Source organism: Zingiber officinale, chromosome 2A, assembly GCF_018446385.1.
Source record: "Zingiber officinale cultivar Zhangliang chromosome 2A, Zo_v1.1, whole genome shotgun sequence".
NCBI lineage: Eukaryota > Viridiplantae > Streptophyta > Magnoliopsida > Zingiberales > Zingiberaceae > Zingiber > Zingiber officinale.
The window spans coordinates 82,760,870-82,781,875 of record NC_055988.1 but is presented as its reverse complement, the minus strand read 5'-3'; the positions used below and the strand labels follow the sequence as shown (position 1 = coordinate 82,781,875).

Sequence of the window (21,006 nt, the reverse complement as noted above, 5' to 3'; positions counted from 1 at the left end):
GAATCCAGTGGAGTTTGATTGAGATTTACCTTTATTGCAAAGGGAGAGAAATTGGATTGATCTTGAGATTGTTTGACAATCATGGTTCTCTTTCTTCGTTTGATAGAATTGATAGCAGAGCAGAGACACGAAATGGCGCCTGATTAAAAAATAAAATAAAATAAAAATGAATTAATTCTTTTTGGACAATAAATGAAATGGGGCCTATTGTAAAATTAAAAGGGCGTCAAAATTAATAATTTTAAATTTAAAAATAATTGATTTTAGGCCGGAGATCCCTCCCGCCTATTACAAAATTAATAATTCTTTTTGAACGGGAAAAGGGGCGGCGGATCCCCGTTCAGTCCAGCGTTAGCCCCCGCCGCCGTCTCCTTCCTCCCGATCACCGCCTGCCCTCCGCCTCCACCTCCCTTGCCACCGCCGCCGCTGCCGTCCTGCATTCCTCCCGCCTGCCTGCCTGCCTGCGCTTCTCGAGAGATCTCTCGAATGACCGGCGCAAGCGAAACGCAGTTATTGCATACAAAGAGGACAGCGGGATCTCCTCCAACATATCTTTTAATATTGGACGTGAATGCTCGACTCAGATTCACATAAACGCCAGGTGGCGGTACATCAGTAAGCATTGTAGTTGCGTAAGATGTTACTGATTAACGTCTGAGGATCGCTCTTTTATGTTAGCTACTTTTACTAACATTTTTAAATAACAAACATATGAATATTGAAGAAGAAAATTAAAAAACTCAACGGAAAAGGGCGGTAAAAGGAATGGAATTCTGACTGAAAAATTCAAGTCCAACAATCTGAAACGAAGAATTAGCTAAAAGAAAAAATGTGCATTCTGAAACCAAGAACATTATTAGAGTTTACAAGAAAAGAAGATTGGAGAAAGAAACCACCGTGGATCCATCCCATCAGTCCGTGGCGGAGAAAGAAGAACCGGCAACATCAGATTCCCCTTTCTGATGAACCATGTCCCATAAGAAGTTGGTTACAAATTCTTCATAACCAGGCATCTTGGAGTAGCCGGGGAAGTAATTGATGTCGATGATGAAGTAATGGTCGCGGGCATCCGCATCCCTTATCATGTCGAAGTTGAAGAGGCGCAAGCCCGTAGCCTGCCGCAAGCCCCTTGCTATCTTCTCCAGAAAGCTCAGTGGAGGCAGCTCTGCTGCTTCTACATCTTCGTCATCGACGTCTTCAGGGTTCTGACAGCTCGATGAAGGAAGCTCTGCCGCTTCAAGATTTTCAGCATATTCGACGTCTTCAGGGTTCTGATAGGGTCCAGGGGGTACACGAGAGTAAGTAAAGGGAAAGAGATCATCGCCGCGTATGTCCTTGAGGGACTTTCTTTTCACGCACTGCACGTAATTTCCTGCGACGTAGACTTTGAAAACGACCCCGCCGTGATTGACGAACTGCTGTAGAACCATGGGAAATTGGAGCCATGGCATGGAAAGGACAGTACCAAGGCGAGAGGTCATCCTGTGTGACTTATTGCTGCTGTTGCAGCGCACGGGCTTGACGATGATGGGGAACCCGAGGCTGGACTCGATCGTCTCATAGTAATTGTACAAGACATTGTTCTGGTTGTAGATCACCATCTGCTTTGGGACCCCGAAGGTCTCTGTTCCAGGAGGTATATTGATATGGGAGACGAACTCCCGCATGGTAATACGGTTGAGGAGGAAATCGATATTGTGGAGGGTTTGGTCGACGATGGGGACGCTGGGGTTCTTGGCTCTGAAATCGATGAGCTGGAGCCTCCATTCTTGGTGTACGAGCTTGTGGATCACGCAGTCGAAGGGGCCCTGCTCGATGAGGGGCCGCAAGGAGTCGATGCGGACGAGATCAATGCCGCGGTCACGAGCCGTGGCCACGAGAGAGGGCCGGATGAAGCTCTCCTCCTTCTTGGGCGAGAGCGCGTAGCCCACCACGAACCGACGATCGGAAGGCTCCGCCATGGCCAGATAGAGATCCAAACAAACAGGGCCGTAAACCCCCACCTCGATCCCCGATCGCAAGCGAAGCAATTAAGCTGCATTATCGAAGAATCAACCAACGATATGTTGCTCGACGGAAATCACAGATAAACTCTTGAAAGCAAGAAAAGATTCGGGGGTTCATATCTTTTTCGATCGCTATGCAAAAACAGAAAAGAGGACTGGACTGAGACAATCGACGGAGGGAAAGTTTGAGAACGGAGATCCGAGAGAAACACAGATCAAAATTCTTGAAAGCAAGAAAAGATTAGGGTTCATACCTTTTCCGATCGCTATGAGAAGAGGACCGAGACAATCGACGGAGGGAGAGTTTGAGAACGGCGACCCGAGAGAAGCAATTTATAGCAGAAGGGAGTCGGGTGTGAGATTACCCTCGCTCACTTGACGCGGCTGTAACCACGGCGACCGGTGAAATGAAACAACATGGAGCGGTGACCGGAAACGGAGTCGGTCGTGTCCGTTGGATCGGGATTTGACGGAGATGAGTGTTTCCGCGAGGAGGCAAAACAAAAGCAAAATAAGAAAATATTATTTTCTCTTATTTATTTGAAAGAGGAGTTTGTGATTTTAATGGAATACGCTTATATGTTTTGCAATTTTCTTAAACAATAAATAAAAAAGAAAAAAAATAATTTTGGACCACAAATAAATTACAAAAAGAATACAAATTAAACGTTTTAAACGACCATTTTCACTTTTGTAATTAGTAAAAGGAAATAAGGGTGGAATAATTTAACTAAATAGACCATTAAACTATATTTACATGGAAAAAATAATGTTTATAACCCATTTGATTAGTAAGAAAAAAACAATGAAAGAAAAGTAATTGATTATAACCCATTTGATTATAATCCATTTATGGCACTCTATTTCTCTATTTAAGAAAAGTAGTTGAAGTACTTTGTGACAATCGACCGTTATCCGTATGAATTCTTATAGTTTAAAAAGGGTGAATGAAAGTAAATAATTATTATTATTTTTCGGAAAGTAAATTTTAAAAATTAATTCTAATGAAGTCCCCCAATTTTACCATTTTAATCAATTTTAAAAAAAAATAGAATTATTTTTTTTCTTTAGTCAGTAAAATATATAAGTAAAATGAGTACGAATAAAATTAGTTTAGTTCTAGATTATAAACTAGATTAGAAATTGGTCCAAAATCATAATCGAAACAAAGTATATCGGATTCTTCGAAACTAAATATATTAGTTTAGCTATCTAGCTATAGCAACATCAGCCGACAATTTCTTAGGCTCTCAAACTCTCATATGCGTGAGAGTTATTCAAAGGAATTTTCTTTAAATAAGTATGTGCCGTCACGAATAGAAACGGTTGATGATCGTGCGACTCCAGACTTACTAGTTCTCCACAACTGAAGCGCTCTTCTTCTCTCTATTAGTTCTCCACAACGGTAAATGTAACCTCCAAGCTGACATGCTTTACCACTCAAATATGTCCACTCTCGAGTAGAAATGGTCATCCCTCTCCATTGGTCCTCCACTAAGGTAAACAAATTAGAATAAAACTACACCACTACCCCATTGATTCTCAGATACATTTTATGGCAAATTCCTTGGCACTCTGAAAGGGTGTCGGCTCTACAGAGTACACAAGTTCATGCTACATCACACTCAATATCATGATGTACTTTCAAAAAGTTTTAGCTGTCTAGCTATAGCAACATCAATCAACAATTTCTTAGGCACTCAAATTAACTCTCATATACGTGAGAAGAATTCAAAGAAATTTTCTTCAAATAATTATGTTTCGTTATGAATAGAAACCATTGATGATCGCGCAGCTCCAGACTCATTAGTTGCTCAGTTACTAGCACATCTGATGGAATCTTTTCTGATTCTTAATTTTTCACCTTCAGCACAAGAAGTTTCCGTGCGAACAACAATGAGGATCATTCTTTTCTGTAAACTACAGTCGGATAGGCAGGATCCCACATGTTCTTCTTTGCGTATGCCATGGTTTCTTCCTAGAGTTAAAATAGCAATAATCAATGGAGATAAGTTCGTGAGTAAGATATAACAAATGACAAAATTGAAGATTGATTCACACCGGTGTGAGCTTTTGAAGTTCCCGAGGGTCCATTTCGCGGTACCCTTCAGCCAGATCTTCTGCTACAGCTTCCCTGACTACAGCAGCTGCTACTTCCTTGGTTATGTCCCTGATGCTGCAACCATCATACACGAGCGAAGAGATGAATGCTTGGAGAGAAGAATGGAGAAGAAAGAAAAACTAAAAAAGAAAGTGGGGGAGAAAGATTTATAAATTGTTGTGCGCGGAAAGAAAGTGGCAGAGGATAGGACGTTCGGAAAATGGAAATGCTTCTTTTCAGAATTGGAAAGAAACTTTCTTCCTCGAAATTATCTACCATTTCTCCTCCTTCAATTACCACTTCCTCTAAGAGTTCATCCTGCCTTCCCTTCCATGAGCACAGTCAACACAAGCTCATGATGCCAGAGTAGCACTCGAAGGAAATGCTTGCACCAAAGCAGCTTGCAAAGGAGCTGCTCACAGCTCTGCCAGAGTAGCCTGATGTCGAGGGCAACAGGGAGGACTGGGAGCTAGTAGGGTTAAAATATTCTTTCACCAATCTCCCTCTCTCATCCCAAGTAAACAACTTTTTATCTATCCTTCTTCCCTATCTACTTTCAATCTGCCCTAGTAAACAAGCCAAAGAGTTCGAAATACTAGTCAATATTTGGTACAAACCTGGATATGGAAGGATATATCATTCCGTTCAGAACTTCATCGTCTTTCATGTATCCAGCCAAACTGATCCATGTGTCAGGTAATGGTAAAAGAAACATAATCGATAGAAAGACTGAAATCTCGGGTTATGAAGACTACCGTTCAGCTGCAGCCTGAAGCATGCCATTTGAAATAACCCTCGCTCCAGACAAAAGAGTGCCAAGGCCAATCCTGTAAGATAATGTGTTGTGTTAGAAACACAAAACTAATATAAGATGTTATTTTTTTTAAGTAAAAAGGTCAAAACTCAACTGACCCAGGAAAAAGATACATATTGTTTCCCTGGTTACAGTGACCAATACCATTTCCTGCAGAAATAAACAAGTCAAATCTTATGATCATGAGAAGGTATACCAATTAAACAAAATTATAATCTTGTTGAAGAATCTGTTGGTCCCTAGCTACTTAAGCTATTAAACTATGATGAATAAGGGGCATATTTAAGTATAATATGAACATTACAATCAATGAATGAAAACTTTATGAAATTATGACAATGGCATGATGATCCTTGTTGAAAACCCTAAGAATGAACTGATCATGCTTATCAGAGAAGGTACACCAATTGGCCCTTTATTGGTGATATGAGATCTAGGAAACATGAGTCGTCCATGACTGAAACCATAAATTCATCTCCTATCCTGCTCATAAACTAGTGAATCATAAATTACCTGTCACCAGAAACGGCAGTTCCGGGACAAAATCAAGCCTATTTATACTTGTCCCTTTGTCTTTTGATTTCATTTACTTCTCAAGCTATTCACAAAATCAAGCCTATCTTATAAACAGTGAAGGGATTAGAAATATCAACAAGAGTGTGTAAATGCCTATTGGCATATTATCTACTATGCTGTAGCTGACTATTGTGTTGTCTATACAGTCAGCAACTCGATCATTTGCACATAATGCTTGAAAGAAAACACTAAATGAAAGTTCAAAGCAGTTAAAAGAGAAAAATTATAGTCAACTGGTCAAAATTTTCTTCATTTGTCTCAACGCAAGATTCCTTGAACACTTGAATAACAAAATATACAAAATCAGATTGCCTTGGTGCTTTTAGATCTGGAGACTGAAAACAGCAGTGTTAAATGTGAGACTTTCTGAGGAAAACTGGACAACGATCAACCACCCTAGAAAACGATGACTTTAGAGCATGTCCAATTCCCAGTCAGCTGTATCAATTATTTCTCAAAGCAAGGTACAGAACTTAGTTCAGCTATAACTCTAGAAGTGTGAAGCCCCATTTTGCATCTAAATGCACAACCTCAGCTCGAGCTGGATCTAATCCACACTCATGTTTGATTAGAATCAAATTGTTTAAAGCTTGCGCACTGAATTCATAACTTAAACATCAGCCAACATAAAGCACTTAATTCATAACTGATGTGCCTAGGCAGAACATATACGCACCAGGATCAATTGTCCAGTCAACTTAACAGATTGGTTGTTTAGATTGGCTATATATATATATATATGATAGTCTTTAGTTTAGAAAGTAAATCAAATTGCAATCAAACCCAAATGAAATTTTTGGATTTGATATTGGTTTATAGCACAAATTGGCCATCAGTGAGAAATGATTTTCCTCTAAATATAACCAAAAAAAGAAACCAATATCTTCCAACAAATTCAATCTGAAAGACATTCCAGGTCTAGAAATTTAGGTTCAAGTGTGCACCAGAACAGTCTATAGCATACATATTAAAAGAATGAGAAAGAAGTTGTTCCTATTTACTTTTTGTAGGCATGAGTAAAATAGAATGCATATCCACTATTCAAACTTTTTAGCTGTTGAGGTAATAAGCTTGTATCAATTGTATCCATATGCATATCTTTTCTTTTATAAAAAATAAAATAAGTACATATCTAATGAAGGTCACAGGAAGAACTTGAAAACAAGGCATACCAAGATTGACGTTCCACTAGCAAAAACAATATGATCACCGACTATTGAAAAGGCTTCTTCCGGAGTGCATTCAGCTATTGAATTAAACACAATGAAGTCAGATATAAAGTGCTTGCACAAAGAATATACAATATGAACTAATCAACCATTTTTTGTTGGTTGAGGCCTAGTGGAGGATGACTCCTTGAAGGATTCTAAAACCTGCGTACAATGTATTATATTAAAATGGGCTTGATAATCTTATACAGATTAGTACTAGTAGAATACTGAAAAATGCATCTGAGCAGAGAACACAAATTTATGCCAAATTATGCTTTGCTATAACAGAACAGAAAAGGCAACATAGATAAGCGCATAGATTTTCCTCCATTCCTCAGGCATCTTCTGAATCATCAAAACGTTGCTAATTACTTAATTAATTTAACCCTTGATCTCCTAAACTTACATAAATAGGAAATACTAATCAAATCTCCATTTCTACAAATATTCATTCTTTAAAACTTTTTTAATTTTCTAAAAAAAAAATCCACCTTTCATTAACAGCTTTATCATCAAAAAGAATCTTTTTGTCTACACTTTTATGCTACTCAATATAGGATTTTTTTTCTAGTAACATGTATTAGTTTAAAGAATGGACAATGCTAAATGTATCAATATCTTATTTAAGTTGTATAACATTACTGTCAAATATATAATATGTGTTGTGCCATATATGATTTGCATCTTCAACTAGTTAATAGAGCAATGCGAATTAGGGAATCAGAAAATGTTGGGGCATATTACTGGTTGCTATATAATGACAACTTTATTCTTTTACCAAATCTTGTTGTGTTTATTGTAGTGCCATAAACTCATGGGGTTTTATCCATATTGGAGACCGGAGAATTATATATATATATATAGCCAAGGATCTTTGCTTTCAGACTGTGTTCTAAATGGCGGTTGAGGCGGCCGCCTAGGCAGGAGGCGGGCATCAACCGCACCGCTTCAGGCTGTGGCGATGCTTTAGGCGGTAACTCACCTTCTTCCGTCACCGCCGCGCCTGAAGTCGCCGTTGCTGCCGTTTCGCCAATGCAACATGTTCGGATACATGGCTTGGGTACGACAAAGAGTTCGGATGTGTCATGCGAGCCCGGATGCATCGTCCGGGCCCTACGACGCATCCGGAAGAGTCACCCGAGCTCGACGACATGTCCAGAGGCGTCGCCTGGACCCGGCGATAGGCCTTGACACGTTGCTCAGGCCCAGTGACGCGTCCAAACTCGTCGCAGCGTCCGAACTCGTCACACGGTCCCGGCGATGTGTCAAACTCGTTGTTCAACTGAAACGAGGTATGCGGGTAAGTTATAAGTTAGGATTTAATTAAATTACTTTATGTTAATAATTTTAATAAACTCCTAACTATGATTGGGATAATTTAAATAGACTTAATTAAAACATAATAAAATTATCCTATATATATATATATATATATATATATATATATATATATATATATATAATTTTTAATTAATATATTTGATTAAAAGTAAATATTATAAAGAATAATGATTATTTATAATATTACGTATAAAAAAATAAAAAATATTCAACCGCCTAGACACTACCTAGGCACCGCCTAGGCGGCCGAGGCGGTAGGCGATCACTGACCGCCCCGCCACCGCCTACTGCCATTTACAACACTGCTTTCAGAAGAAGAAAAAAATCTTTGCTTTCAGAAGAAAAAAAGCATCTTTAGTCTTATTGACAAATAATAAAGCTCTTTATTTGCTAAAAAAGGTTAAACAGATTTCTTATAGAAAGAAGTCACTTAAAATTGAGTTTACAAGAAGCCAGGCAGGGGTTTCTTCATTGAGTTTTAGACAACACTGGTGCAACTCACAGGAGCAGCATATGTAACATGATAAAGGAAAAGAGGGTACATCTGGTTAAAAGCAATGGAAGAAGGTGAGTATCTTCTACTTCCATTGATGCCATCTTGTTTTCTACTTTGTCATCTGTCACTTTCATCTATCATCTCCTTTCATTAATTACTAGAATGCCAATAGCGTTGGAGTTCATCTGGCTTTTTTATGATCAAAACAAAAGCCAGATGAGGGTGACACATGATTGGTGTTGGGTGGAATGAATGAAACAAGCATTTTTCATCTGTGGTAGCCTGTATCTGTTTGGTGCTAGCTTGGGAGAGCAGGTAATGTCCATATCTCGCAGTGGTTGCCGAGAATTTAATCCTTGAGTCTAATGTGCAATGAGAATCATTTCCAAAAAAAAAATAATAAACTAAAAGTGCATAGAGCAGCTTACAAACATCTGCCTAACAAGAAAGAAGTTCATGGAAGTTAATAGTCAAGATTAACAAAATTTGTCATAGATGTAATCAAAGTAACAGCTAGTGAAAAGACAAGCTCAGTTCCTATTTCTACAAAAAAAAATTGTTGAGACTATGAGTGTTCATATTCTATGAAGAACAAGTGATATATGTGGTTATTCAACTGAGCAGAAAGGAAACATTGGTACCACACCATAATACTTCACGTTGTTACTAAAGAATATTGCATAGTTATTGCTACTTTTCCTCATCATCAGGGTTGGAAAGAGATTTAGTACTTCTTTTGTTAACCCATAAATTAAAAGATCAATTGAGTTGAACATTTATCTCTATTCATGTTCTTAACAAATAAGATCAAGCATTCCCTACTTTGCTAGAAAAAACATGAATTGTATTCCACAATTCATTAGTTACCAAGGTCCAAAAGCCATGCATTCCAATACATTTTGGATGAGTATTCATCATCATGAGAGATGAGAGAATAAGGATAACAAGTTACTCCAACATTCTAATCATTCAACTGTAAAATGTTCATGCAATTACCTAGTTAAGTGCATTCTAATTGCACATAGTTTTCACATACTTTCTGAGGAGAAAAGTTAGGAACTTCTATAAATTATCACTGCAAATCCAATAAATCTCTACCTCTTTGGAGAAAAGACCACCAACTGCAGATAGTCCAAGTAGAACATCAGGCTTCACTTTCTTAACCTATTTTATGATAACTGGAATTAGCTGAGATGTTGCAAATTTCAAAAATTCTTAAAATACAAAACATGCTGATTTTATTATGTAAACTCAGGTGTCATGAGCTCGAGATGATAAGGAGTTTAATCTACAATTTCTTGTGCTTTTATGCATAAAAGCATAATTTGTCTATAAATCAAAATGGTTGCTTTTTTATAGTTTTCAGACAAAATTGTACCATAAACAAAATGCACTTTTCTGCAAATGAGTCAAATCACATTTGGGAACAAGCTCACATAGATAGCTTTACTTGCCACTGAATCCCACATGTATATCAATTAATGATAACTTGGGGTTTGATGCATGGACTGCTAACTGTGTGCCTTTTGACACACTCATTCTACCACACTTTTGCCTACATGAAAATTCATTGGACTTTTAAGTATTAAATAACACATCTTCTTAATTATGTTTATTTATGTAGGCCATATAGCTTTATCTGTAAAAGGTTATATAACATGTGGAACATGAAATTTTTCAATGTTGTAATATTGTAAATGTATTTTTTCTAAATTTTGAGAAGACCTACTAAACATGAAAAATTCTTTTTTCCCCATATCCTTTTGCTCAACGGATGTTTGATATCCTTCCATTGACAAAGCTAGTTTAATAGACAGCCTGCTCAAAGTGCTAGCTTATTGACTAAAATAAGTTACCTTAATGGATGAACTAGTGGCTCCCTCTCTATGTGTCTTTCTTAAAGGGCAATCAAACTTAAGACTGTTTTGTGATCAATAGTGAAATATCCACTACTGCTGCAGAAGAGGCATCAAAAGTGCCATGATTAAATCCGATCTTGAAATGGCTCTTGATAGTGTAAATTAATCTTTTCTTGTTTGACTCCTTCAAAGTGAGAGGTTTCCCTCAGTCTTCAAGTGAGAGGTTTCCCTTAGTGATTATTATATTGGACTAATTCCAACTATATGATGACATTATTAAAATCCTGAAGTAGTTTTCTCCTTGTGTTGAAGCCCCTGCAGAAAATTTTATTCAACAAAGCGAAGACATGTTCAATCTTCTTAACAGAAAATTAGTTATCAATCAGGTATGAAGTTACTGTGTGAAAAGTCACGTCAAACGAAAGGCAGATGCAATCACAAAGATTGTATAGAGTCAGGTTTCATGTTTCATAGTTCCTATCATGTCCATGGATGGAAGAATGGGTTCAATTTTTAATAAGCAGCTTCATAATGCATCAGAAAAGGTGATACTTACCACTTCAGCCAAGTTAGAGCCTTCATGAAGGCCTTGACGCTCTAGTTCTTTTAGTTTTCTAGCAAATGGTAAAGCTTCAGGATCAATATTTGCACGGCTTTCTGTTACTAGACCCTAAGATCCCATGTAAATAAGATAAGCATTTCCTCATGTTCAACAGTTAAGAAACATGTATATAATAAACAAAACTAACATTACAACATAGAATTAGGCATGCACAAAGTCCATTCGTGACTTAACAAAGAGATAGCTACATCATTAACATATATTTTTTTCCTAGAATAAAGCTCAAGCTTCAGTGCAACAAATTAACATGCAAATTTATAGTTTATAATCCCAGTGAACAAACCATTCAAAGTAGAAGTCAGCAGGACAGAATTGCAGCAGGTCAAATTCCTTGAATTTTTAGAAGGTAGCATGTTTCATTTTTTGCAATCAAATGAGAAGCCAACATCATGAGATGTCTCCTAAATCCATAGTAACAATAACTGATCTCGGATGCAACCCAGGGGAACATTAACTCAGCACATACAATACCAGAAGTGATATTTAGTTCCATATTTGATGATATTCTGCATCGAAACCAACGCAATAGCAAGGACTCGATGACTGATATCTTGAACTATTCAATAAATGCCTTGAACAATAATTTCCATATCTTACTAGATCACATCTTCAACTTAACACCATTAAATAATATTGGCATATGTAGACTTATATGAGTTGAATATTGATGTTGCTGCATGATTGACAATGTAGGAAATAAGATTAACAAACATTTAGTCATTTATTCCAATAACGTCAATAATCTATCCAAGGATCACTTTGCATAATGCAGTGAATTTCAGCAAACAAATTATCATAAAAACTCTTCAAATAATAATAAATATCTGGCTTATTCTCTGTCTACAGGAGCAAAACACAACATCATAGTGTTTTCCCCTCTTGTATATGCAGTCGTTAGCCTGCAGTAAAATCTACGAATAGGCAATAGAAAATTTTCTATTTGTTTTCAAAATTCAAATAAAGCAGGCATGCCCTTCAGCATTATCAAGAGAAGCAATAACCTCATACATACCATGGCATCAACAACCCAAAATTAGCTCCTAGCACTTTCAAGAGCAGATTCAGTATTTCCCAACAGCCTTGCCATAGTTTTCCTAGCAGCATTGAGAACTCCAATTCCAGCGCTATAGAATAAGGGAACAAGATTAAATTTAATAAAATATACTTGACACAATCATTCTCTTGATAACAAACAGTAAGAATGCAACTAATATGTGTCAACTAATTGAAGAGGCAACTAGATAAACTCTAGGTTATATGATGATCTTACCAAAGAGATGATCAATTTAAAGTTTAATCAAGGAGTCAACCTTTCACCATCTGTCACTGATCAAATTGAGATTGATCTTGCTTGAACTACCCAACCATTGAGATTGATCTTGTTATCTTGCTTATCCATTATGTTTTATTTGTCAGCTTGAATCTTCGATATCTATGCTTACATTAACTAATGTGGCAAAAGGCGATTCGCTTGCCCCAGTGCCCCCGCCAACCCGTCCCTAGGCCAACACGGAGGAGGTAAATCATGGGTGGCTACTAGCCATTAGTGCAGTGGCCAAAGCATGAGGGAAGGCATGCTCGAGCGCGTCGAGTCTATGCTTACATTAACTAGCTGCAAAGAGAGAGAGAGAGAGCTGCTCAAAAGTATCCTATGAAGATTCAGACATATCTATATTGCCTGGAGGAAGAAATAGAAGCCAACTTGAAAACTCGAAACTTGTAAAATCCCAAAAAGGCAATTCAATTTACTTAGCCTTACTACCAGCTGACTAGAACAACCTTTATGTTTGATGACTGGATTATTTGTAGAAATGCATTAATTCAGCTTTGGGCATCAGTTTATCACCCACGTAAAGTGTCTGCTTGCAGTTCAGTTTATATTGATTCCCAAACATTTTGTCTCATTTTGCTTCACAATCTATAAAATGTTCGATTCAGTTTGATTCATGTGTTTTTTCCGTTTTTAAAATAGTGTTGCATATCACTGGTTGGTTTCTAGAATTTGTTCTAGTAGAGATAGAAGAAAAAAATGTCTGATAAGCCTTGTCATTGGGGGCAGATAAAAAATTGGGGGTGAATGGAGGGGAGTGTGGGAAGAAACCTTGCAAAAGTTGTTCCTCGGGATGGACAAGTGACAGGATAGAAACCTTGAAACTAGTAAAAGTTATCCTCTTATTAAGTTCTCCCTTGATTGTCTCAATTGTGCCATGAACCACAAGTGTTTCGCGCAAGTGTCTGATGCCACTAAGTACCTGAACAGCAGCGCTACTCGCCAACCGTTCATGCTGCAGAGAGTTCTGCTAGCCTACAAGGCTACTTAACTTGTCATGCCTGCCATAGACAGTGAGTGGAAGCGGTCAGAATAGAGAACAGAGAAGAAAGAGATTGAGCAAGCAATCATTTTTAGATTCATCAATATCTCTTTTTTTTTATATGATGACTGCTGTAGGAAGAAAATGATGTTTTTGATCTTTCCATCTTTTCTCTCTCCAAATCAACATCATTTCTGAACATAAAGAGAGAGCCATTGATGATCTCTCCATATATTTTGATCTTCCATTGTATTCTCTAATTTTCTTATCTCTCTTCTTTTCTCTCAAGTAAATAGGACAAACGAAAGAAGGAGAAGATGTGAGGAATAAGAATGTAACCAAGCATCTATTTGATGAAGTACTACAATCAATAAATCATAGATGGATAAGAAAGAAAAATTTATGATGAAATTAGGGCACAGTGGTGTGTAAGTTTCCATCAAAGAGAAGAGAGGAACATATATATCCTTCAGTCTTCTACTTTCTACTGGACCTGCACTTTCTTTTTCTTGTATTGGTCAATTAAAAATAATCTTCCTTGTTTTAAGAAAAATACTGTCTGCATGGTCATGAGCCTGGGCGCTGCATTGTGCTAGGGAATTTTGATTTGGCCTCCTGTATCAAAGTTAGGCTATTAACAAGAGAAGAGATAGAGTTAGTAAAGGTGAACTGGAGACACATGACGGTTCTTGCTTAGGCATATGCAATGAAGTAGGCAAGCACTTGGTTGCCACTAGCAGTAGCAGCCCAATACAGGGAAAGAAGTGATAGATAGCAGCAGCACTTAGCTGCCAGACTTGGATGTAGGATCAAAGGTGCAGATGTTGATTTTATTGCTTACTAAGGAGATTGTGTGTGTAGATGATGGCATGGGCCAGGCTGCTTAGTTAAAGTGCAATGCTCTTGAAGATTAGCGAATCTTAGCAGCTAATGGTGGTTGCATGCATGATAGAAGCATAGTTCATCTTACTGGATAGAAGCATAGTTCATCTAACTGGAAATAATACGTAGGATAGACACAAGCACAAAAGCATCACCCTTGGTTGGATGAGGTACGGGCTCACACTCTCAGACTGTTAATAGAGAAGCCTAATTATTAATTCTTCTTTTGAAAATGCTTATTATTAGAAAAATTGAAGTATAACTTGAGGGATGATGGATGGAGAAGGGGAGGAAGGTCATGCCCAGTAATGCACGATGTACCCATTGAATAGGGAATTGAAGTGAAAACCCTAGAAACAACTGAATCTTAGGATTCGGTCCTCTTAGATACCAAGTTAAAAGTAAAACATATTATCATTAAATAGAAACAGGATATGAAACCAATCTATAATACACAAATATAGTAAATAATGGCTACATTATGTGGGGTCAGTTATATGCTTTAACAAAAGCATTGCAAATCATTAGAGACTAGGTATAATAAGATACAATGATAAACAAAGAAAGAAAGGCAATCTATATCAACAAAGGTGATCACTATGCTAGATTAACATCAAACAAGAAATAACCAGTTACAAAAAAGAAACTCATAGCATGAAATGACAAAGATGATAAGAGACCTTCCAGCACCAGCAACAACGATCTTTTGCTTGGGGAAGTCTATCATTGGCCTTCCTTGAGCTCTGACAGCTCCTAAGAGACCAGCTATTGCAACCCCAGCAGTTCCCTATGTCATATGTAGGTCAAACAGGATTGCAAGTTCCCCAAATTCAACATGAAATAAATATCGATGTACAATAAAAAGCATTGGCATCCGAGCAATGGAATGTCTAGCCTTTCATGTATTCCTTTTAGAAATTTCAAAGTACAAAGGATCCCATGCTAACAGATCAAAACTTAAAGGCACAAGTATGGTAAATCTACTATTATGTGATGTTAATGCTAAAGTTATAAGAACTGAGTAATAATGTAATTAGTGTGATATAAGGAAACGCATTTGTGAGCTTAAAGAATGCATCTATACCACAAAATCACTTTTCTGGAACAATATAAATGCACATCAAGATCTGAACAAAAGGAGGTCAAAACACACAAAAAAAAAATAGTGATCTGCCTTTGAGGATAAGCTGTCAGTCTAAACAAAAATGAGGTCATTTCTATCCGAATGAATGGAGTATGGTAGTAATTTCCCTGGACGAAATGATGTCAACTCATGGTGAGTCAAATTAATACACATTATGGAGGTGGTATTGAGACTGCTCCCTCAATTTAGTCTACTATCAAGGCAAAGAAACAGTCGGTAGCTGAAGCCCTAATTCTCTTGGGCCTTAACTTCGCTCAGGTAGGCTCACTCATGGCTACAACATCAGATCCATAACTTGTATAGGACTATGCCAAATCAAGCCTATGGATTAGTAGATCTAAGTTGAACAGTCATCTAATCGCAAAGCAACAATCTCTCGTAAGGTGCCTCATAGTTCTACCTGAATTAGAAATACTTATTTCCATTTACTTATATCAATAATTTAAGTGGGCTAATAATTTCCTAGGACGACTTGTATTTAGAGAGTTGTTTGAAAGAAACTCGCAGGATGGTAGCTACATGAATGTACAAGGACAAACTTTGACAAGGAAAAGAAAGTGGTAGAATTACTAACAAAAAGAAATTACACGGGACATCTGTTCAATCGAATAGAACACCTCAGAAACAACACAGACCTAACACTCTATTAGGCCAAAATCATTATTTGATCACTTGATAGGATTGGACAACATGCTTTGCTCACACGCAGAAGGTTAGTGCAGGTTCTCATTTGCATTTAATAAAAGGCAAAGACGATGAGAACTTCAAGACATTTGATCTAGATTTTCTGCAATAAGGAGTGTGATATAACTACAGAAGGTAGGGTGACTAGCTGTGAAGGCAACTGAAATCATGATATATGAAAAAGACGGTGATGAACAGTTATTAATATTTAAAAACATATATAATATCCATTAACTTAGGATCAAGATTTGACATGTCGAGCCAAGATGACGTTTAGGTCCATGGCCTGCTCAAGACAGAGGTGTGTCAAACACAAGAAGAGGTAGAAATGGGGGAAGGAGAGGAGGAAGAAGAGAAATACTTGCTCCATTTCAGGAATTGATGACGAAGCTGAGAGATACACATACAAAGAATGGGGGAGGAGTGAGACATCATGAAAGTCATCAGAGCTTTCACGAACTCACTACCCCACTAAGACTACCTCACTAAGAAGCCCTCACCACAAAGTTGTGAAGTCACAAAACACTTGACTTGAAGTTGTGAAGCCACGATGCTCTCACCATGAAGTTGCATAGATACAAAGTCCTCGTGAAGCCACAAAGCCCTCACCATTGGATCATGCTCAATCAGGACCTTGACATTATTGGACTTGTGTGGAAGACCTCGCCACCTCATGAAAATTTTGTAGATCTTACTGGGAGTCATCATTGACCTCACACCGTGTTGCTAGAAAAATTGTGTGCCTTAGTGGAAGTCCCTGGTGTGTTGTTGTCATCGCGGAAGGATAGCAAAAGTGTTACAGGTGTTTTCCGTTTTCCATATGCTGGTCGGCCAACAAAACAAAATGTTTGGCCCATGTCTCCTCATTTTCTTCCTTTTATGGTTAACTGTGTTCTTCTTTCATGCTAACCACTATTAATCCATAGCAAATGTGGTATGCAGGTAACTACTGGTGCACCACAGTTGAAGCACCAACTAATTGAAAGCATCAAAAGGCAATTAACTTTTTATACTACCTAAATGTTAGAGAAGCAATCTTCAGCAGATTTCAAAAACAAGAATGCTTGAAGTGGTGTACTTGTTTTATATTTACCTAAACATCATCATTGAACATTCTATAATTGTTCCTATAACGCTGCAATAATTTGAATGCCCACTTGCTTTGGAAGTCTTCAAACTAAAAATAAGAGGAAATAGGAATGTTAAAGACATTTGACCAGAATAGATATTGTCACAATAGTAGTTACTCCAATATTACCATTTACCTGCACAATTACATGTGGCCACCGGGTGAAGACAGCTTCCATAAATTCATCAATGACTGAAATGTAATCCTCACCATCAAGACGATGCTCTTGAAGTCCTAAATCTATATGATGATCCATTATGCACATAGAACAGCAATTAAACTATGAAACCGTTATTAAATATTCAAACAATGTCAACAATGAAAAATCAAATCATCTCAAATATTTAAGGAGAAAAAAGTCCAACTGTAAAGTACATGATTTGATTTTTATTAGATACAATAATCAAAGACCATTCTAATTATCTAAAAATATAGACTGTTGTAAATATCCACCATTTGATTCATTTGTAGGTAATGGAGGTTGGATAGGGTAAGATGTTTCCCCTATTTATACAAAAATCCATTAAAAAATTAAATATTTTTCAATGGACCTTCTGAGTGAAATTTTGTTAAATTGTTTTCATTCTTGACTATAAATTTAAAGCTTAGATGATTCTCCTCAAGAAGTAAAATAACATCAATATTACTAAAATATTGAATAAATATTCAAAGAATGTGAAGGGGTTATACAAAATAATGCATATATTATCTTATTATTATGAAATTTAGATTTATGCAGCCAGCATTAAATAGTTGGTATAAGCACAACTTTATAATGATGATCATGAATGTTATAATATTACATTATTTTTGCAATATAAATAACAAATATTTAGGATTAAAATATATTGCAGTAAATTATTTAATATATCAATGTTTGGTTAAATATAATACATTTCAGTGTTTCTCGTCCTTGGTGCACTTATATTCAACTATCTCTTTTATCAAATGCCTTGACTGTAAAAATTATTTTTTATCATGGGTTTGGTAAAATCATTATAGAACTTATTGCACCATTTAGCTCAATGGAAGGCAATATCATTAGAAATACTAATATTTGCTCCACTAGCAATACTAATATCATTATAAAACTTAATATACAGAATTTTCTTTAGTCTTCCTTCACACCTAACATGATAACACCTTTCGCTGGGAGAAAAAAAGTTGAAAGATTACACGACTTCAGGTGTTACTTTCAGATACCAGGTAGACTTCAATCGATGGCATGGATATGCCAGAATGATTTAGAAGTTGATATATCTGTTCCCACTAATAATTTTTATTTCTATAACAATGGATTATAGATCTTTACACGGCTCATAGTTCACCTACATATAGGTCTCCTCTAACAAGTTTTTTTTTTAATGTAGAGTATGATAGAAGATTCTTACAAAGTGGGTCATGAAGGAGCTTCTCATTATTAGTTCCAACATCAATCATCACAGGAAGAACCTAAAAACGCTGAATGGAGAAAAGAGGCTGCTGCTGACAGATTTGTTGAAATCATATTTTAAATGAGGCAATTAGCAAAAGAAAGAAAACTATCATAAGGAACTATGCAAATATGTTGGAATAGGGAGTGAAATCATTCAAATAAGGAAATGTGAGAGATGCCACCCTCTGATCAAAGTTTTGACTAAAACATATCCCATATTTTCTGCCTATATTGCAGACAAGAAACCGATGCTAAGACTGACCATCTTAACCAAATGCTACATGTCAGATGCAAAAGCTTTAGAAATCAAACTATGCCAATAAGCACTTAAAAACTGTAAACCACAGTTCTTCCCACATAAGAATATTTGGGACTGAAGTATTACAGATAAAGAATGTAGCAACTTGACATGAAAGCACATTGCTGATATTTTGTCCAAAATAAGGCAGTTAGATCATACAAGGGCTTATGCTGTTAAAATTTGAACTACAGTGTTTAGTGCATAAGGTGATTTAGGTTGTATTGGCTACCATAGCACCCATATAATATGCTATGTGAGTTTGTAGTGTGCCTATATATGAATAAATGGTTTCATGTGAATTCAATATTTTCCATTTCTATGGATGCAAGGATGAAATTCTACCTTCATTAGATCAGATAAGACTAGGCTTCTACAAGAAAAGTTTTAGCTTTTAACCAGGCAACCTTACACCAATTACAATGATATGATTTTTCAACTTTACTGCTAAAGAAAACCTGATGAACAGAGACAATGGATCATCCTTCACATTCACCAAAATCTTACATAAAGCTTAGCATACTAGTCGTATCCAATGATTTTAATACTCAATTAAGTTTCCACATTAAATTCAGTGGACATAGTTTTCCTCTTTGCATCGCCAAACTAGAATCTACCTCATACAAGCTAAGATAGTTATGTGAGATAAGGTGAAAGAATTAGTGGTGTAATGATAAAGCAATCATTTAATCAGGGGTTTCTTTCTTATTTCTGAATCATAGTTTGTTCAAGGGATAATAGACTAGCAATTTTTCAACACTACTTGAGCCTGTTGATGAATAGACAATCTACCATTGTCTTTATTATATCTTTCGTTATGAAAAATAAAACCCAGTTTTAAATTGTTAAGAAAATTATATAGAATTTAGCATGGGCACTATGCCTTATGCGGTAAAGAATTAAATATATTAAAATATTTTAAGTTGTTAAGGAAACTATGTAGAAAATTTCCACGGGCACTATGCTTTATATGGTACATAATAGAATGTGAATTAGAATATTCAGAACCACCACCACCATTAATCCATATTAAAATATTTGGACCACCACCATCATTATCATCAAACTGCATTAGAATATTTGGACCATTGTTGCACACTATATTCATGATCACCTTTTTGGAGCCCAAGCCATACTTAGGAATTAGCAAAATCAAAACTCATAAAGACATTTGTCACAGCATAAGTAAAAAAGGGAAATGAAAGAATTGTGAAGTAAACTGAAGCAATGACAAATTTACCCGCTGAGGATTTATTCCAGCAGCCGCAACATACAAATCCAACTTCCCAATTGTGATGCCAATACCCTGAACTCCAAGATCACCAAGGCCCAAAAGTCTACTGCCATCAGTTACCACGATCATATCAACCTAGAATATACGAGTTAAAATATCAACAGAAATCCATTGGACATGCCACTGCATATTATTGGAACCAGAAACAAGCTCTCAATAATTAAGTGATGAGATAGAAATGTCACTGAGAAGTGAGCTCAGAAATATATGATTAGATAGCAAATAGATAATTAATTATGAATCAAGAATAAACTCCCTTTTCTATAGCAACCAGAAGCACCTTGGGTAACACTTCTATTGCAGAGATAATACAATCAACTTCTCCAGTCCACGTGTTTGAAAAAAAAAGAGTCTAAAATAAGAAGAAAATATGCATGATAATTACCTAATCCTGACACACAAAATAAAGGTTGAAGGTTTTCAAAACCTATAATAATGTACTAAAACACTGGTACAATATAAGAACAATTTATTTTTTGATAATTATTGTTTCCCTTTGATTTATGCCTCTTTCATATGTATGCAGAGAGAAATTAATCATGGTAAAAAGAAATCAGCAACTAAAAGATAAGGGCAGATGCAAGAAACACCAGTTGCGTCTAATTTTTTGCAGCAAAGCAGTGTTGTTACAAGGTGCAACAACCACCAAATTGTGAAGTCCAACTACTGACCAAGGTACCTAAGCACTTGCCCAGCTACACAAGATGCTTAAAAAAGGGTAGCAGTGCATGAAAAACTTACCAATGTGAGGTTCCAGGTGAACGCAAGGTGCTTAAATCTTACAAAAATATTTAGAGCAAAT

The 21,006-nt window shown here is 36.6% G+C and overlaps 1 protein-coding gene and 1 pseudogene across 1 annotated transcript; both read right to left on the bottom strand.

Moving 5' to 3' along the window:
* Nucleotides 1–911: 911 nt before the first annotated feature.
* On the bottom strand, nucleotides 912–1,961 carry LOC122043742 (inositol-tetrakisphosphate 1-kinase 1-like). Its single transcript, XM_042604331.1, has one exon. The coding sequence runs from the start codon at nucleotides 1,959–1,961 to the stop codon at nucleotides 912–914; it is 1,050 nt and encodes a 349-aa protein (XP_042460265.1).
* A 1,664-nt stretch (nucleotides 1,962–3,625) lies between these two features.
* LOC122041359 overlaps nucleotides 3,626–21,006 on the bottom strand; it is a 34,840-nt pseudogene continuing 17,459 nt past the window's right edge.

Coding starts and splice junctions, on each gene's coding strand:
- LOC122043742 (XM_042604331.1), bottom strand. CDS start 1,961: ATGGCGGAGCCTTCCGATCGTCGGTTCGTGGTGGGCTACGCGCTCTCG.